Source organism: Globicephala melas, chromosome 15 (genome assembly GCF_963455315.2).
Source record: "Globicephala melas chromosome 15, mGloMel1.2, whole genome shotgun sequence".
Lineage (NCBI taxonomy): Eukaryota > Metazoa > Chordata > Mammalia > Artiodactyla > Delphinidae > Globicephala > Globicephala melas.
The window spans coordinates 62,793,892-62,814,487 of NC_083328.1; the positions used below are offsets into that span (position 1 = coordinate 62,793,892).

Genomic DNA, 20,596 nt, shown 5'->3' on the forward strand with positions numbered 1-20,596 from the left:
CATGAGGTACTAAGCATGAGAATGAAAGTCAGTATACTAATGATGGTAGAATGGAAAGATACAAACAGCATGGGGTCTCTGATGGCGCAGTTGAGCACCTGATCCAATGCTAGAAATTACCTTCATTCAGATTTTCTTATACTTGAGAAAATTAAACTCTTCTGTTTAAACCATCAGTCAAATGCAATCCTGATGCCTTTTATTCTGATATCAGTGTTCCAATTTTCCCTTGAGGAATCACCCTTCTTCCACAGTCACTCCTGTAATTTGAAGAAGCTAACTCCATCCCTTCAGCTGCAAGAATGGGCACTTCACCTGGACCAGCCAACGTACTATACCCCTTGGCCAACTGATTGATTCAAGGATAGATGTGTAACCCAAGCCAGATCAGTGAGACTCAGTCCACGGAATTAATGGAAAAGGACTAATTCTCTCCACACACAGGTTACTAAATGAGTGGGATGTGCGTCTGGAGTTACCATTGGCTACCCTGCCAGCTTAAGGAGAGCCTGAGAATACAGCCAGCAAGGAAAGCAGAAATAAGAGATGGAGAAAGAGATTCCTAATGACGTTATTTAAATGTCTGGAACCAGCTGGGTTTGAGGTCAGTCTTTACCTGGACTTTTTAGTTATCTGACTCAGTAAATTTCCTTCCTGTCTAAATCAGTTTGATCGCTTGCAGCTGAAACAATCCTGACTATCTCAGCATTCAAAGCCCTCTATGATTTAGACCTAATCTATCCTTCTAACCATGTCTCTCACTGTTCTTCTGTCGACTTCAGTACCCACTATTCCCTGATTTTCTGCCCTCAGACATGCTGTTCCCTCTACCAGAAATCTCACTCTGTGTCTTCCCATTTCCAAATCCAACCTATCTTCGATTATCTAAATGTCACCTTCTCTAGGAATCCTTCGATTCCTCCAGCTGAAATTAACCTCTTCCTCCTTTAAAAGACTCCAGCAAGTTTATCCCCACAACTCTCAGGGCATCTATTTCTTTCCACATTACGAGAATCTTTGCATAGGCAGGAGCCTCCCTCATTCCTGCACTCCCCCAGAGGGCTGAGCACAGTGCATGAAGCAATTACTCACAAAATGTTTGTTAAATGATGACATGAATCTGTCTCCACATTGTAGCCAGTGATCTTCTCAAAACAGGAATCTCATTTCCTACCCTCTTCTTGAAAAAAATTCCACTGGCTTTCCACTGCCCCCAAATTAAAGATCAAAATGAAAGATGAAAATAAAAAGCCCAGGTGAAGAATTCATTTTTCACCCACAGTCAAGCTACCAAAAGAAGAAGGATATTGGTCATGCAATGTTGGAGAGGAAAAGGAATAGATGAGACACTTACCAACAAGGTGTCCAGAGCATCAATAAGAGTCAGAGAAAAACTGTAAAAGGACAAAAACCCCAGCTGCTTAGTAAGAAAATCAAACAAACACCAGTTATTAAGGCTGCCCCAGATCAGAGACCCCAAAAACTAATAAGTGAAGCACAGCGATGCCTCTGCCAGTCCCACCTGAAATCACAACAGAGAAGCCATTGTGAAAATCGCCAGGAACCTCTGACCCATTTAACGTACCTGGGAGGTGGGCTGATGTATAACATCTCATGCAAATAGCTTGACTGTAGTTAAACACATTGCCTATATTCTCTGGCATTCTTCTCCACCATAGGGAGGCAGTATAAGATTGTATCTCAGAGCGCAGGCTTTCCACATCTAAGAATTTATCTCGCAGTGCACAGAACTGTAGCCTTGAGAATGCTCATGGCAATATTGTTTTTAGAACAGCAAAAAGCTAGAAATAACCCAAATGTATACCAGTTGAAAAGTGATTAACCAAACTGTAATACATTCAAACAATGCGAAACTATGAGGTGGTCAAAAAGATTGTTATCAAGAGTTCTATGGGCTAAGGGGAAGACATTCAAATTATATAGTTAAATGAAAAAGACAAGGTACAGAATAGGCACTGTCGTGTGTCGTATTCTAACTGCATTTTTCAAAAAGAGACAATATAGACAGAAAGCAGATTAGCGGTTTTTTGGGCCAGTGGTGGTGGAGGGATTAACTATAAAGGGCCACCAGGGAACTTTCCAGTGTGACAGAAATGTTCTCTATCCTGTGATGGTGCTCACTACACACTTAAAATGGGTGCATTTTATATAAGTTACACCTTTAAAAGGTTATTTTAAAAGATACACATATACATACCTATATGATGGTATAAACCAAAAATATTTCTGGAAGGATACACAAGAAGGTTAACAGTGGTTGGAGTTCTAGGGTATGGGAGATATTTATTTTATTATATGATATTGGACTGCTTGAATTTGCCATTTACTTGTATTACTTTTTTCAACTAAAAAACGAAAACCAGCACAATTTGTGTTGAGCTTAATTTCTCCAGTCCCTAGCATATTCATTTGTAAAACAGAGATAACAGCAATTAACTCCTAGCGGTGTTAACTAAATGAGATGACACAAGTAAAATGCTTAGCACAGTGTTTAATCAAGGTTAGCTTCAGCTAAATGCAATGATTCTTCACTTACTCAGCAAGGAACAAGACAGAGAATTCCATCTCTCACAGATTTTTCTTCTAGTGGAAGTGAGAAAGACAAACTAACACATAAGTGAAAATGACAGTATAAGAGTGAGAAGTGCTACGAAGAAAATAAAAAGGGTGGTTTGTGAGAGTGACCTGTTGGGGTGGGTATTTAGGGGAACTGATGCTAAGGTGACAGTTTGAGCTGAGATCTCAAGAAGCAGTCAGGGATGTGAGGGTAATGGGGGAAGTGGGTTTCAGTTACACTAACAACAAAGGCTCTGAAATTTCATGTTTAGGAGAGTTACATCCCCTCCTAGGCCTGTTTGCCCACTTATAACATGAAGGGGTTGGGTCTTCTGACTTTTTGAAGCCCTTCCACATATCCTAAGCCTCCAGAGATTTGCCCAAGTCCTAACAGCTGGTGTCTGTCACTGCTGTGGCCAGAGCCCGGAGGTCCAGACCACCAGGCTAACCCAGCCTTTTTCCACTATGGGAATCCAACTTTCCAGGAGGCTGGGTGGATCCTGGTGGTGCTGGCCTGAATTAGGGGGAACGCGACCCCACGCTAGCTAGGAGGTTTTTCTGGAACCGGTGAGATCATGAAGCCACCAGCTCCAGCATACCCGCCCGCCTAGGACCGGACTGCCAGACCCAGGCCGCCCCCTTGCTCCTCCGCTCGCACTACCTGCCCCAGGTGTCGTGCCCGTCACAGGTGAGAGGTCGCAGCTCGTCGTAGGGAAAGGCATTCTCCAGGTAGCTGTCGTAGGCGTGGTAGAACATGGCCTTGACTCGCGCCCTGGTGCGGGGTACGAGAAATAAGTCAGAGGACCACCAAACGAAACCAGGCAGAGGAAAGGACAAAAATTAGGGCGGAAAATGGTCATCACCACCTGATTTCTGCGAGGAGCCCAGTGGCGGGGTCCCAGCAGGTCGGGGGGGGGGGTGGTCTGGGATGGAGGGAATGGGGAAGGGACCAGGTCTGGGATTCCCATTCCCCAACTACGGAAGGGCAGGGAGCCTGACCCCCTTCACCTGTAGTGGGCGGGGTCGGGCGCGGTGCCATCCGGGCCGGGCGCACCATGGTGCAGGGGTAGCAGCGCACACAGGAGGCCAAACGGGACGAGCAGCCGGAAAGGCATAGAGCGCGTGCCCTGTCAGCGCCGCCGCTGCAGCAGCAGCCGCAGCCACCCGCACATCCTGCGACCCTCTGCTGGTTCTTCCGGGAATTAGGAGCAGTGCGCCTGCGGGCCGATGAGTCATCCATTCACTTCCGGACTACAAGCCCCAGAATACAATGGGCGGTGAAACCCAAGCAAAGAGCATCTTGGGACATGTAGTCTCTGAAGCGGAGATCAACGTGTCTTAAAAGACAGTGGCTAGTACAGCTACTATTATTAATTAATGTTTTAGCAACAGCATTTTTAAAATATTTCTTAAATTTAATTATTTTTATTTAAGTATAGTTGATGTGCAATATTATATAAGTTACAGGTGTACAGTATAGTGATTCACAATCTATAAAGTTTATAACTCCATTTATAGTTATTATAAAATATTGGCTATATTCCCTGTGCTATACAATATATCCTTGTAGCTTATTTGATACGTAATAGTTTGTACCTCTTAATCCCCTACACTTATGTTGCCCCTCCCCCCTTCCCTCGCCCCACTGGTAACCACTAGTTTGTTCTCTATATCTGAGTCTGTTTCTTTTTTCTTATAGTCACTAGTTTATTGGTTTTTTTAGATACCACATATAAGTGATATCATACAGTGTTTGTCCTTCTTTGTCTGACTTATTTGACTTAGCATAATGCCCTCCAAGTCCATCGAAGTTGTTGCAAATGGCAAAAGTTTCATTCTTTTTTATGACTGAGTAGTATTCCATTGAATACATATACCACATCTTCTTTATCCAGTCATCTGTGATGGACACTTAGCTTGCTTCCATAACTTGGCAAATGCAAATAATACTGCTATGAACATTGGGGTGCGTGTATCTTTTTGAATTAGTGTTTTTGTTTTTTTCAGATATATACCCAGAAGTGGAATTGCTGGGTCATTTGGTCGTTCTATTTTTGTTTTTTTTGAGAAACCTCCATACTGTTTTCACAGTGGCTGTACCAATTTACATTCCTACCAACAGTTTACAGAGGTTCCTTTTTTTCCACATCCTTGCCAACATTTGTTATTTGTGGTCTTTTTGATGATAGCCATTCCTTCAGGTGTGAGGTGATATCTCACTGTGGTTTTCATTTGCATTTCCCTGATGATTAGCATTGTTGAGCATCTTTCCATGTGCCTGTTGGCAATCTGCATGTCCTCTTTGGAGAAATGTCTATTCAGATCTTCTGCCCATTTTTTAACTGGGTTTTGTTTTTTTTTTGATATTGAGTTGTATGAGCTGTTTATATATTTTGGATATTAACTGCTTATTGGTCATATCATTGGCAAATATTTTCTTCCATTCAGTAGGTTGTCTTTTTGCTTTCTCGATGGTTTCCTTTGCTATGCAAAAGCTTTTAAGTTTGATTAAGTCCTATTTGTTAATTTTTGGTTTTATTTCCTTTGCTATAGGAGACTGATCCAAAAAAACATTGCTATGATTTATGTCAAAGAATGTTCTGCCTATGATTTATTCTAGGAGTGTTATGGTTTCAGGTCTTACATTTATGTTTTTAATCCATTTTGAGTTTATTTTTGTATGTGGTGTTAGAGAATGTTCTAATTTCATTCTTTTACATGTAAGTGTCCAGTTTTCCCAGCACCACTTACTAAAGAAACTGCCTTTTCTCCATTGTATATTCTTGCCTCCTTTGTCATAGATTAATTGACCATAAGTGTGTGGGTTTATTCTGGGCTCTCTATTCTGTCCCATGGATCTATGTCTCTGTTTTTATGCCAGTAGCATACTATTTTGATTACTGTCTTTGTAGTATTATCTGAAGTCAGAGCAAATGGTTCCTCCAGCTCTGTTCTTCTTTCTCAAGATTGTTTTGGTTATACAGGGTCTTTCGTGTTTCCATACAATTTTTTAAGATTATTTGCTCTCGTTCTGTGAAAAATGCCATTGGTAGATTGATAGGGATTGCACTGAATCTATAGGTTGCCTGGGGTAGTATGGCCATTTAAAAATATTAATTCTTCCGGGCTTCCCTGGTGGCGCAGTGGTTGAGAGTCCGCCTGCCGATGCAGGGGACACGGGTTCGTGCCCCGGTCTGGGAAGATCCCACATGCTGCGGAGCGGCTGGGCCCGTGAGCCATGGCCGCTGAGCCTGCGTGTCCGGAGCCTGTGCTCCGCAACGGGAGAGGCCACAACAGTGAGAGGCCCACGTACCACAAAAATATATATATATATATATATATATATAAATTCTTCCAATTCAAGAACATAGTGTCTCTTTCCATCTGTTTGTGACATCTTCAATTTCTTTCTTAGCAACAGCATTTTAAAGGACTTGTGTACTAAGACTGTATGGGTACTTTAAATATATTATCTTTTTTTAAAACCACCTTATTAAGCATGAAGGCAGAGACCAGTGGGGCCTCAATATTTATTAGTGGATGTATTTAAAGATGGATGAAGAATGTTCAGCCTTTATCATAATTAGAATTTTATTGAGTTTCCCAAACGAGTTCCTTGCTAATCATGTAAGAGACAACTTACTTCCAAAGCTGCTACTCTCAAGATTTTCAGAAATCCCTTCAGTTCTAGGAATTCATGAAATCTTGACATTCCTTTCCTCCCATTTGGGACATGGTCACATCATCATGGTCTCTTCAGTCTCCATCCCAATGCAGAAGCTACCCCCTCCTAATCCCCTGGACCATCTCAGCCCTGCACCTCAGGGCTGCAGCCCTGTAGGTTACCCCATGTGAGAATGAAGACCTGGGACACTATAGCTTTGAGAAGGTTGTGACCCATTTTTCCATTTTCCTTCTTGCACGTTCCCAGAGTTTTGTCAGCCCTTTGGACCATAGCAACACACATGACTTTGGGCAGTGTGGTGTGCAGTAGAATCAACCCTAGATTTGAAGTGCGACCAGGACTTCAATCCCAACTTTATCACTTAAAGCCTCTATATGTGACCCTAGGCAGGGCCCTCCCCTTTTGTGAGCCCAGCTTCTTCATATGTAAAATGAGGAATTTGAACAAATGGATCTCTGAGGTCCTTTTAACCTGAGCTTTCTGTGATGCTAGGATTGGCCATCCTCTGCTCTTTGCTAAAAAATGGCAGCTCAGTGCCTTGAGCTGCAATGAAGGCATGTTTGGTCTCCTTTGGTCCAAAGTCCTTGAAAATATCCCTCAGATATATATATCCTGAAATTTCGCCAGTAGATACGAGAATTAAAACCTTGACTTACCCCAGAGATCTTGAGGTAGTACAGTACAGAAGTTAAAAGTGTGGGCTTTAGATTTGAGCAGACCTGAGTTGGAATACTAGCTCCATCACCTGTTAGGAGTGTGGCCCCACCAGCTTTTCTTCTGAGCCTCATTTTACTCATCTGTAAAATAGGAATAATATTAGTATTATATTCACCTAATAGGATTATGAGGGTTCAGTGAGCTACTGCATATAAAGTGCTTGTCACAGTGCCTTTCAGAAGAGACAAACAAAAGATATTAGGATGCTTTTGGAAACTCTTCTTGGAAGTGCCAGATGGAAGGGAAAGGAGATGACAGTAAATTGAGACTTGGATACCAACACAGGGGCACGGTGTTAGTTTTCTGTGACTATGCTAACAAATTATAATTACCACAAACTTGGTGTTTTAAAGCAACAGAAATGTATTCTCTCACAGTTCTGGAGGCCAGAAGTCTGAAATTAGTTTCACTGGGCCAAAATCAAGATATTGGCAGGCCCGGAGCCTCTAGGGAAGAATCTGCTCCTTGCCTCTCCAGCTTCCCAGGGAAAAGAGAATGTTACTGACATTCCTTGGCCTGTGGCCGTGTCACTCCAATCTCTGCTTCCATGTTCACATCACCTCCTCCTCTGTGGATTAGTATCATATCTCCCTCTGCCTCTCTAAGGACACTTGTGACTGCATTTGGGCCCTACCTAGATAATACAGGATAATCTCCCATCTCAAGATCCTTAACTTGATCACATCGGCAAAGACCCTTTTTCCAAACAGGGTACACTTAAAGATTCCAGGAACTAGGACCTAATTGTCTTTAGGGGGCCGTTTTTTTTCAGCCTAGCATAATAGGTACTAAGCATTTTTTGGGTCTGGGCCCTTCCATGCTATGAAACTCAGCCAGGCCTAAGTGTCCTTCTCTACATAAGTCCTGTCACTTATCTTCTTGTCTCCATTCAAAACTCTCATGTGGATTAAATGTTTGCAGGGAGAGTGGGGCCAGGTTGCCTGGATTTGGTAATGATCAGTCTCTTTTGATGAGTAAGATTGAAATACTCATAATTTTTCTTTGTTTTCTGTTTCTAGCTTGATAAAAATGTGCATTTCCACACTGTCACAGAGCAAATACAATCATGACTTATATTTTCACAATTTATATGGTTGATTTCATCGTTTTTCACGAGAAAAACTCTTTTATTTTTTTAACCTTTTGGAATGTATTAGGTCTCTTCCTTCTTGGCTTTACCTCTCACTCTGTGATTATAATACTAGATTCTAAAAGGTTGTGGTCCATCAGAGAAATGTCAATCTTGAATATTTACTCATGAAGACTCAGAGTAACCTTAATTTCCTGATTCAAAATCTGGAAATCGACAATGCTACAAAGGGTGTCTGGGGATTAAATGGGATAGTGGTGAAAATTCTAGCACAGTGACTAGAACGTATTAATTTCTTAATAAATATTCTCTTCCCTGCGCCCCATTCCTCTTTTTTAAAAAGTGGGGGTATGTTAATTAGTTCCATTTATTGGGCATCTGTCCCTAATAATCCCAGCTGTTATAGGCAATAATTTCTGCCCTCAAGAACTTGAAGCACAGTGCTGGGTATACAACGAAGATTACAAGTCAAGCCACCGAACTTTCCCTTGAAATGCCTGAAATTTTGCTAGAAAGGAAAGACATCTTTTGGAGAATACCTGGAATCATAGAGTGTTCAAGTTTTCCTGTGCATGTTTGGAGGATGGGCAGAGTGTATTAATACCCCAGGTCAGTATTCTTGAACTCTGTGTCGAGTGGAGCAAGCCGTGGACTCGTGGTCAGAAGTCCTTCGTTCTATTACTGGTTTAGTCATTGTCTCTGTGTGATCTTGGGCAAGTCACTTTCCCTTTTGGGGATTCAGTTTCCAAATCTGGAAAATGAGAGAATGAGACTACCTTTCATACAACGAAAATGTTAACAGATTCATAGAGTTATTGCAAAAAATCAAGAAGCAGAATTCAATACACATTAACTGCAGAAATTTTCCCCCAGAAACAATCAAGAAGCAGAATAAAACTGTAGGATGACACTCCAAATAAAATTTGATTATTTCCCAACTGAATAATAATAATAATAAAGAAGAGGAGAAGGAGAAGGCCAAAATGTCTAGATAATAGCAAGAATTTATATAGCAGTTACTATGTCCCAGGCTCTGTTCTTGGGACGTTCGTCCTCACCACGATCCTCTGACACAATACTATTATTATTACCATTTTAAAGATTTTAAAAATTGAGACACAGATTTTAAAAATTGAAGAGAGGTTTAGTAATAATCAACGTCTCACACTGAATAAGTTGTAGAGCCAAGATTCAGACCTAGTCTATATTCTACTACATTGATGAAATTAATGACAATTGTATAAATAAAAGTCCAAAACAGAATTAAAACGTGGGGCTCTGGGCTTCCCTGGTGGCGCAGTGGTTGAGAGTCTGCCTGCTGATGCGGGGGATGCAGGTTCGTGCCCCGGTCCGGGAAGATCCCACATGCCGCGGAGCGGCTGGGCCTGTGAGCCAGGGCCGCTGAGCCTGCGCGTCCGGAGCCTGTGCTCCGCAACGGGAGAAGGCCACAACAGTGAGAGGCCCGCGTACTGCAAAACAAAACAAAACAAAACAAAAAGTATGAAAATTTGTGACTTACAAAAATAAAATGAAGAAAGGAAACAGAGGCAATTTGATTCCAAGTCTAATTAGTCAATATCACTGTCTTTAAGTATTTAAATAAATGTTTAAAAAAAAAAAAGTGGGGATCTGATTGACTTCGGCAGTATCCTCTAACTTTAGCTTCATGCGATTCTACATTCACCATTCCCTTCCTTTTTGCTGGAAAGTCAGAATAAAAGGTTCAATTCCCTGAAGCTGGAAGCCCAGGCATTTTAGTTTTCCTTTGACCCAGTACTCTTAACTACTTTTAGCAGGGAAGTATCTGGAAGTTCCTTTTCTAGCATCTGGAGGTCATATGGTTCAAGCAGATTCTCTCAACTCCCAGAGCAGAGCTTGCATACTACATACTTTTGGACTGCCAAGAGATAGCTAGTTTGTTCCTGGGAAATTTCCCATCTGTTGCTTTGTAGAAATGCTCGAATTTCCCGTCCCCAGTATATACAAAATCTAGAGCACGTCAGAGCCCTAGAACACGTTTTTTTTTGGTTTGTTTGTTTGTTTGTTTTGCGGTACACGGGCCTCTCACTGTTGTGGCCTCTCCCTGTTGTGGCCTCTCCCGTTGCGGAGCACAGGCTCCGGACGCGCAGGCTCAGTGGCCATGGCTCACGGGCCCAGCCGCTCCGCGGCATGTGGGATCTTCCCGGACCGGGGCACGAACCCGTGTCCCCTGCATCGGCAGGCGGACTCTCAACCACTGCACCACCAGGGAAGCCCTAGAACACGTTTTTAATGCTCATATTCCATGTAAACATTCTCTAGGCTAAATCTGCCTAGAGAAACTTAGTCATCCTGGTTATATTTAGGCAAAAGTACAAAATCAAGAAATGACCACCCACAGATGGTCTCATAGTCTGGTTAGTCCCAGGCCCTGAGCCAGATTATAATCTTTGAGATCTCAAGCCTTGAAAATGGTATCCATCCCTCATATGCAATTCAAAACAAAAATAATCTTATTCTATAAAATAAAGGGAGGTGATAGCCAAAAGATGGAAGCAATGCAAGCATCCATCAATGGATAACAGGATAAACAAAATGTGATATAAATACAATGGAATATTATTCAGTGTTAAACAGGAAGGAAATTCTGACACGTGGTACAACTTGGATGAACCTTGAGGACATGATGCTAAGTGAAATAAGCCAGCCACAAGAGAACAAATGTTGTATGACACCATCTATATGAGGTACCTAGAGTAGTCAAATGCATAGAGACAGAAAGTAGAGGGTGGTTGCCAGGGGCTGGGGGAAAGGCAATGTGTTACTGTTTAATAGGTACAGACTTTCAGTTTTGCAAGATGAAAAGAGTTCTGCAGATGGATGGTGGTGATCATTGCACAACAATGTGACTGTACTTAATGCCATTGAACTGTACACTTAAAATGGTTAGGACGGTAAATTTTATGTTATATGTATTTTACCACAATTTTCTAAATTGAAAAATTGAAAAAAAATAAATGGATAGTGGTCCCCAAAATTTCTGATTTTTTTCCATGTTGCCGACTGCACTGCCTTTTTGGAAATATCCAGTTCTTTCAAAAATATATATACATGTTCTTACGGAGGGGAGAGATATGTGCCTGCTTTGCTGATGCCCAAAGCAGATACTTCTTCTGCCTATTTAATGAGACAGAATTGGCATTACAACACCCCAGGCTGAAGGAAGGAAGAGCATAGGGTCCTGCAGGGTTCCCCACTCAGTCTACCAGTTCTATAGGTCCCAACTCTGATGCTGGGGAGAAGGAAAAAAGCCTAACAGAATGAAAATCCTTTCAGCAAATATTTATTGAAAGTCTTATAATAATAACCGTATCTACTAAACTAAACTTACCAGTGTTAAGAAAAACTAACTAAAACATGTTACTAAAGTAAAAAGATGATTATGTGACCTTTTGATGTCACAATAAAGCACTGATCAGCAAGTCTACTTAAGAGTCATCTGCCTCTGAAGAGCAATTTAACATTATTTACACAACTGATTAGGGCCCAGACATTTCACAATTCTGTTAAGTAATAGGACGGGATGATTTCCTTTTCTGTCTAGTAGAGAAGATAATCCTTAAGGTTATGGTTTTATTACCCTGTAGGACCTTAATCCATTTGAATATAATTTAGCAATATCATTTCAATATTTTTCTTTCCAGTGACTATAAAACCCCCAGTTTTCGGGAGGGGGAGGTGGCTGTGGTGGGATGAACTGGGAGATTGGGACTGACATGTATACACTAATGTATAAAATAGATAACTAATAAGAACCTGCTGTATAAAAAAATAAAATAAAATTTAAAAAAAACCAGTTTTTATATTCTGTTTTGAGCTAGCTTTGTCATCCTGCTAGCCCCCTTACTAATGAGTTAAATGAAATTTTGACCCATGCTCACTGTTTGTATGAGAATTATGTGTTTAACATGCTGAGAATTAGCCTTTACACTAAATGTCAGATCCTAGGTTAAGCAATTCACAGACCCATGATACCCCTTTGAGGTAGTTTCTATTTTTATTCCCATTTTCCAGATGATGAAGCTGACGCACAATAAAAGATTAAATACTTTTCTAAGGGCCAATTATGTGCCAGGCATTTTGCTGGTCACAATTTTCTCTCCTTCCCTAGATGTTCTATTTATTTGTTCATTCATCCAATAAATATCTATTGAGCACTTACCATGTGCCAGGTACTCTACTAGCCTTGTGTTACAGAAACGTTAAAACCCATTCCCTGCCCTCTTACAGCTTTTGGTATGAAGGAGAGATGATGCTTAAACAGATAATTATCATGGAAAGAAGTTAGCTGTGACGAGGGGAGAGGGCTATGGTAGAACAGAGGGAATATCCAACACAGATTTGCGTGACATCAGGGAAGGCTTCCTGGAGTAAGAGACACCTACTCTAATAGGTATTAGGTGCGCCAAAAAGGGGGTGAGAATTATCTGAAGATAAAGTCTCCATTCCTTAGTATAGTATGACAGACTCTTCATCGGACTCCTACTTACCTCTTCATATCACTTTGCCCTCCCCGCTGCCCACCTATTCCGTTTTGGCCACACTTAAGTACTACTAATTTCTAAAGCATGTTATATTCTTTCTCCTCTCATATTACATTCTTTTGCACCTTCTTCTCCCTCTATCTGAAAGAACTCTTCCCCACACCTTCTGCCTTTCCCCCACTGCCATCCTTCATTTGCCCTGCAGGACCACCTTAGGCATCACCTCTTCCAAGAAGACTTCTCTGACTCCCAGGCTAAGTTAGAGGACTCTACTCTCATAAGCTCGATCCCCCTCATGCTCCCCAACCCCAGTCCTCTACGTGCTATAGACTAAGATAGCAAAAATACCACGTGCCCGGATCTGTACTAAGTGGTTCACTTATATCATTTCATTCTCACCACAACTCTATGAGACAGGTATTATTATTCTTCCTATTTAACTGATGGGCTCAGGGAGGCCAGGTGGCATGCCCTATATCCCACAGCTAGCAAGTGGCCAAGCTGAGATGTGAGCCCAGGCAGCTTCACCCCAGAGCCCATGGCCTCATCCTTGGTGTTACACTCAATACCACCTCTGCTCTGGGTCCTGGGAGGAGGAAGCAGGCTGAGAAGAGAACACAAAGATGCCTTCCAGGGGGTTACAGTCCAGGAGAGAAGGGGATAGAAGGTGACAATATAGCTACAATGAAGCTACCAGGGGAGGCAATGTTCCATTGGTTTTGTGAGTAGAGTGAGAAGTCAAATATAGCTGGGGTCATCCTGCAAGGCTTTCAAAAGGAAGTGGTATCCCAGCAGGGCTTTGAAGGAATGGAGAGGACATGGAGAAGTCTAGAGAAAAACAGCAGGAGAGTAAAATATATATAACAAGGATAATACCTCATGAAGAATTGTCTTCAACAGCGCAAGGTTAGTTTAACACTAGAAACAATGCATTTGTCAGATTAACAAATTAAAGATGGAAAATCATATGATCATTTCATTAGATGATGATAAAGGATTTAAAAAACTCGAAACATTTATGTTAAAAACTCAGCAAACTGGGAATAAAAATAATCTTCCTAAAGAAAAAAAGATTCTTCCTTACTCCAATAAACGGTATCTGGTTTTTTTTCAATATAGCAAACATCATAAAAGCTTTCCTTTTTTTTTTTTTTTTTATTCGGGACGCGGGCCTCTCACTGTTGTGGCCTCTCCCGCTGCGGAGCACAGGCTCCGGACGCGCAGGCCCAGCGGCCATGGCTCACAGGCCCAGCCGCTCCGCGGCACGCGGGATCCTCCCGAACCGGGGCACAAACCCGCGTCCCCTGCATCGGCAGGCAGACTCTCAACCACTGCGCCACCAGGGAAGCCCAAAGCTTTCCTTTTTAAGCCAGGAAAATGAAAAGAATACTCACTTATATTTTCTATCATTTCTATTCAACATTGTACTAGAGATCAGAGCCAGAACAATAAGTTAAGAAAAAGAAACTATAAAAACGAAAGGAAGGAATAAAACTATCACTATCTACTAATGATGTGACTATGCATATAGAAAATCGAAAGAATCTACAAATAATTACTGAAATAAATAAAATAGTTAAGGTTTCTAGATACAAAATCAATGCAATAAAATTATCAGTATCTCTATATACCAGCAATAAACAGAACATGAAATTTCTTGTAATTACCATTGTCAATAACATTTTAAAATATGAAGGACCTAGGGAAAAAAAATCTAACAAAGGATGGGCAAGATGTCTAGAAAGAAACTCATGTAACTCTGGGAGACACCAGAGGAGATAGAAATAGAAATAAATGAAGAGATATACTCTATCATGCGTTGGACAATTCAATATTGTAAAGATGTCAATTTTCCCCAAAGCCATTAACACATTAAATGCAATACCAACTAAAATCCCAACAACTTGACAAAATGATTCTAAAATTTATGTATAGAAATTCAAGACTCAAAAATAGCCAAGACATGGGAATTCCCTGGTGGCCCAGTGGTTAGGACTCCTGCTTTCACTGCCGAGGGCCCAGATTTGATCCCTGGACGGGGAACTAGAATTCCGCAGGCTGTGTGGTGTGGCAAAAAACAAAAAACAAGACACTATTGAAGAACAAGGTGGGAAGACTTGATCTGCAAGAAATGAAGATATATTATAAGTCTATACTAATTGAGAGACTGTGACATTGGTGCAGGGAGAGAAGAATAGGCCACTGAAACAAAAGAAACACATTTACTATAAGTCAGAGATGTCACTGCAGATCAGTAAGGAAGGGCAGACTTTCAAGAAGTGGTGCTGGGACAACGGGCTATCCACATAAGGGAAACTAATCTTTTCTTTTTTTTTAAATTTAATTTATTTATTTTTATATAGCAGGTTCTTACTAGTTATCTATTTATACATATTAGTGTATATATGTCAATCCCAATCTCCCAATTCATCCCAACACCACCACCACCCCACTTTCACCCCTTGGTGTCCAAACATTTGTTCTCTACATCTGCGTCTCTATTTCTGCCTTGCAAACTGGTTCGTCTGTACCATTCTTCTAGATTCCACATATATGCGTTAATATACAATATTTGTTTTTCTCTTTCTGACTTACTTCACTCTGTATGACAGTCTCTAGGTCCATCCATGTCTCTACAAATGACCCAATTTCGTTCCTTTTTATGGCTGAGTAATAGTCCATTGTATATATATACCACAACTTCTTTATCCATTCGCCTGTTGATGGACATTTAGGTTGCTTACATGACCTGGCTATTTTAAATAGTGCTGCAATGAACATTGGGGTACATGTGTCTTTTTTGAATAATGGATTTCTCTGGGTATATGCCCAGTAGTGGGATTGCTGGGTCATATGGTAATTCTATTTTTAGTTTTTTGAGGAACCTCCACACTGTTCTCCATAGTGGCTGCATCAATTTACATTCCCACCAACAGTGCAAGAGGGTTCCCTTTTCTCCACACCCTCTCCAGCATTTGTTGTTTGTAGATTTTCTGATGATAGCCATTCTAACTGGTGTGAGATGATACCTCATTGTAGTTTTGATTTGCATTTCTCTAATAACTAGTGATATTGAGCAACTTTTCATGTGCTCCTCGACCATCTGTATGTCTTCTTTGGAGAAATGTCTATTTAGGTCTTCTGCCCATTTTTGGATTGGGTTGTTTGTTTAATATTGAGCTGCATGAGCTGTTTATATATTTTGGAGATTAATCCTTTGTCTATTGATTAGTTCACAAATATTTTCTCCCATTCTGAGGGTTGACTTTTCATCTTGTTTATGGGTTCCTTTGCTCTGCAAAAGCTTTGAAGTTTCATTAGGTCCCATTTGTTTACTTTTGGTTTTATTTCAATTACTCTAGGAGGTGGGTCAAAAAAGATCTTGCTGTGATTTATGTCAAAGAGTGTTCTGCCTATGTTTTCCTCTAAGAGTTTTATAGTCTCCGGTCTTACATTTAGGTCTTTAAACCATTTGGAGTTTATTTTTGTGTATGGTGTTAGGGAGTGTTCTAATTTCATTCTTTTACATGTAGCTGTCCAGTTTTCCCAGCACCACTTATTGAAGAGACTTTTCTCCATTGTATATCCTTGCCTCCTTTGTCATAGATTAGTTGACCATAGGTGTATCGGTTTATCTCTGGGCTTTCTATCCTGTTCCATTGATCTATATTTCGGTTTTTGTGCCAGTACCATATTGTCTTGATTACGGTAGCTTTGTAGTATAGTCTGAAGTCAGGGAGTCTGATTCCTCCAGCTCCATTTTTTTCCCTCAAGATTGCTTTGGCTTGGGCTTCCCTGGTGGCGCAATGGTTGAGAATCTGCCTGCCAATGCAGGGGACACGGGTTCGATCCCTGGTCTGGGAAGATCCCACATGCTGCAGAGCAACTAAGCCTGTGCACCACAACTATGGAGGCTGCGTGCCGCAGCTACTGAAACCCATGTACCAAGAGCCCCTGCTCTGCTACAAGAGAAGCCACCACAATGAGAAGCCCATGCACTGCAACAAAGAGTAGCCTCCACTCACCGCAACTAGAGAAAGCCCGCACGCAGCAACAAAGACCCAACCCAGCCAAAAATAAATAAATAAAATAAATACATTAAAAAAAAAGGGCTTCCCTGGTGGCGCAGTGGTTGAGAGTCCGCCTGCCGATGCAGGGGACACGGGTTCGTGCCCCGGTCCGGGAAGATCCCACATGCCGCGGAGCGGCTGGGCCCGTGAGCCACGGCCACTGAGTCTGCGCGTCCGGAGCCTGTGCTCCGCAACGGGAGAGGCCACAACAGTGAGAGGCCCGCGTATCGCAAAAAACAAACAAACAAAGATTGCTTTGGCTATTCAGGGTCTTTTGTGTCTCCATACAAATTTTAAGATTTTTTTGTTCTAGCTCTGTAAAAAATGCCATTGGTAATTTGATAGGAATTGCACTGAATCTATAGATTGTTTTGGGGGTATAAGTCATTTTCACAATATTGATTCTTCCAATCCAAGAACATGGTATATCTCTCCATTTGTTTGTGTCATCTTTGATTTCTTTCATCAGTGTTTTATAGTTTTCTGAGTATAGGTCTTTTACCTCCTTAGGTAGGTTTATTCCTAGGTATTTTATTCTTTTTGTTGCAGTAGTGAATGGGAGTTTCCTTAATTTCTCTTTCTGATCTTTTGTTGTTAGCGTATAGGAATACAAGAGATTTCTGTGCATTAATTTTGTATCCTGCAACTTTACCAAATTCATTGATTAGCTCTAGTAGTTTTCTGGTGGCATCTTTAGGATTGTCTATGTATTGTATCATGTCATCTGCAAACAGTGACAGTTTTACTTCTTCTTTTACAATTTGTATTCCTTTTATTTCTTTTTCTTCCCTGATTGCCACAGCTAGGACTTCCAAAACTATGTTGAATAATAGTGGTGAGAGTGGACATCTTTGTCTTGTTCCTAATCTTAGAGGAAAGGCTTTCAGTTTTTCACCATTGAGAATGATGTTTGCTGTGGGTTTGCCGTATATGGCCTTTATTATGTTGAGGTAGAAGGAAACTAATCTTGACCTCTATTTCCCACCATACACCTAAAGGTGAAAGACAAAAGTATAAAGCTTTTGAAAATAAATAGGAGAATATCTTCGTGATCCCAGAGTAGGGAAGGATTTCTCAAACAAGGAACAAATAGCATGAACTAACAGAAAAGATGATAAAGTTGACCATCTTAAAATTAGGAATTTCTGTTTATCTAAAGATAAGATAAAGAAAGTGAAAAGATAACATTTGTGTGCTCTGTGTTCAGGAAACCAGAAGGAGCAGGTTTGGCTGAGACTGGAATACTTGGAAAGATAAGGCTGGAAAGATAAACAGGTACCAAGCCAGGAATGCCAGGCTCCCACCACTTGCTAGGCAGGCAGGAGCTGGAATCATCCTACTTTAGGGGCTTCTTTTGGGGTGTGTGAGTGTGTACAGGGGAAAATCTTTTTTTTTTTAACATCTTTATTGGGGTATAATTGCTTTACGATGGTGTGTTAGTTTCTGCTTTATAACAAAGTGAATCAGTTGTACATATACATATGTTCCCACATCTCTTCCCTCTTGCGTCTCCCTCCCTCCCACCCTCCCTATCCCACCCCTCCAGGCGGTCACAAAGCACTGAGCCGATATCCCTGTGCCATGCGGCTGCTTCCCACTAGCTATCTACCCCACGCTGGTCAGTGTATATATGTCCATGACTCTCTCTCGCCCTGTCACAGCTCACCCTTCCCCTTCCTACAGGGGGAAATCTTGAGGAAGATTCATATCTATTCCTTTGCCTCTCCTTCAGGAAATCCTACTTAATGTCTGCCCTCCATTCTTCCTGTGGCACAGTCAGTTCTGTTTGCTGCCCCCAAAGCCAAGTTTCTTTCTTCTCTCTCCCACCTATTGAATACGTACTGTGTTCTGGCACTTTGTACGAGTCATCTCATTTACTCTTTCAGGATGGCCTGATAGTTAAGAAAACATATTTGGGATACAAGTCACTTGGATTTGAGATCTGTCTTTACTAGTTGGGTGTCTTCCAGCAGGTCAAGTAACTGTTCTATGCCTCTGTGTCCTCAACTGTAAAACGGGAGTAATGGCTATGTCTTCCTACTTTTCATAGGGCACTAGTGAGAATAAAACACAAGTACTCTGCTGACTTAATACCGTGCTTAGCACATTGTAAGCTCTCAATACATGTTATTGTTATTACTTCACATCCTAAGGGGTAGGTGATCTCTGAAGGGACCACACTCCGCTGTTATCTGTTGTTATCCGAGTTGGGCCTGGTTGCTTCAACTGCCTCTCTTCAGTAGCTAACAGGGAGGGAGAGGGCTGGTCCTGTGAAGTCCCGCCGGGCACTCTGCCAGTCCCCAGCTCAGCCTAGCTCCTACGGACCTGGCAGGGCCTCTCCTCACCTACTGGGGCTGCACCGGCACTGGCCCCTGCTCAGCTTCCTGTCTCCCTTATCTACCCCCCACATGTGCGCTCTGCAGTGGGAAATGCTACCACTTGCTTCCTTTACTCAACAGGACCTTCATTCTTTAGGCCGTAGTCAAATCCCAGCAGCTGGCCCTGTGCCCACTCTGCTCAGTGGTTTTCTGCCCCTCAGCCACCCAGGCCAGATGCAGCAGAGGCTCTGCCTCCAACCCTCACCCCTGGCTTTAGAAAGGGAATGGGGACACCCCTTAAGCTGCCCCCACTTACCAGCTTCCCCAGCCCCAGTACTCTCTTTGTTCTCCCTGTACCCAACCCCATACACCCATCCTCTTTGAGTTCCAATCTCTGCTCTGAACTTCTCAACTCTGTGACCCTGGGCACGTTAATTACACCTTCTGTCCTTTAATTATCCAATCAGTCACATGGAGACAACGAGCCTGGTGCTATCTGCCCCAGAGGAAGCGATAAGGTGTAGCACTTAGCATAAATTTTTGGCACATTTTATATTATACATAAATATTCAAGCATGTTGGAAGTATGTGTTCAAAAATATACTGATGGAGAGTTATCTCCTCAAATTTTTGAGATACTATGTGGTGGTTAAATTCACAAACTTTGGCATCAGAGAGATGTGAGTTCAGATTTTAGCTTTTGCTCTATGACCTTAGGTAAGTCACTTACCCTCTCAAAGCCTCAGTTTCATTAGTAAAATGATGTTAATGAAACCCACCTGGTAGGGCTGGCATATGAATGTGAGATTATTTGTGTAAAGAGCTTAACGCTGTTCCTAGCCACGATAAATGTTACCTATAATAATTGTTGTCTCTCCTATTTAATTTTCAGGACACTGGTGTGTGAGGAGGGTGCTTGGGAAACAGCTGTAGCTGCTGCCACTTCTGTCCATGACAGATCTTAGCTTGGTGGGAAAGATCTCTCTGTAATTAGCTCTGTGCATATTGGTGTGGATCCACCTTAACCCCAGTGACCCAGGCCCTATCTGCTTAGATCAAAGACTCACAGCTCTCAGTTGGTTCAATCATATGCTTTATTACCCTCCATCCCAAAGTACCCTTCTAAGCCCCCAAGGGAGAAAAAAGGCAAAGCAAAAATGCACAAACTCACCAGGAATCAGATAAAGCAAAGTAAAACCAAAACAAAGTGCCATTTTACATCCAACCATCTGACGTCAATGGCTAGCAAGGAAGTAGAGCTAGGGAATTCTCACACACTGCTGGGGTGTAAATTGGCCCAACCTTTTTGTAAATCAGTGTGGCAATATCTAGTAAAATTGAAGGTATGCATATACCCTATGACTCAGCAATGCTACTCCCAGGTTTGCACCTACAAAAACTCTCCCACCCATGCACAAGAAAATGTTTATAAGAACATTCATACCAGCACTGTTTATAACAGCAAAAACCTGGAAAAAAGACTGTAATGTCTAACAACAGGAGAATGGATAAATAAATTGTGGTATAGTCATAAGATGGCATATTACAGAGCAGTGGAAATTAATGGACCTACACAGGGCAACGTGAATGAATCATTAATATGTCAGGTAAAAAAA

The 20,596-nt window shown here is 41.7% G+C and overlaps 1 protein-coding gene across 3 annotated transcripts in view; it reads right to left on the reverse strand.

Annotated features, from left to right (window-relative positions):
- The window catches only part of EDEM2 (ER degradation enhancing alpha-mannosidase like protein 2), a 49,295-nt gene that overhangs the window by 23,968 nt on the left and 4,731 nt on the right, over positions 1-20,596 (reverse strand). The window contains exons 2-6 of one of the 3 annotated variants that reach the window (XM_030830784.3): positions 8,609-8,820; positions 6,919-7,059; positions 3,586-3,794; positions 3,239-3,349; positions 1,355-1,394 (exon numbers count right to left, since the gene is read on the reverse strand). In XM_030830784.3, the coding sequence (XP_030686644.2) occupies positions 1,355-1,394; positions 3,239-3,349; positions 3,586-3,692 (258 nt within the window). In that variant the 5' untranslated portion in view covers positions 3,693-3,794; positions 6,919-7,059; positions 8,609-8,820. Of the gene's footprint in view, positions 1-1,354; positions 1,395-1,585; positions 1,771-3,238; positions 3,350-3,585; positions 3,795-6,918; positions 7,060-8,608; positions 8,821-20,596 lie in introns of those variants that run through there. The other 2 variants (XM_060284514.1, XM_030830786.3) reach the window with 2 other exon arrangements.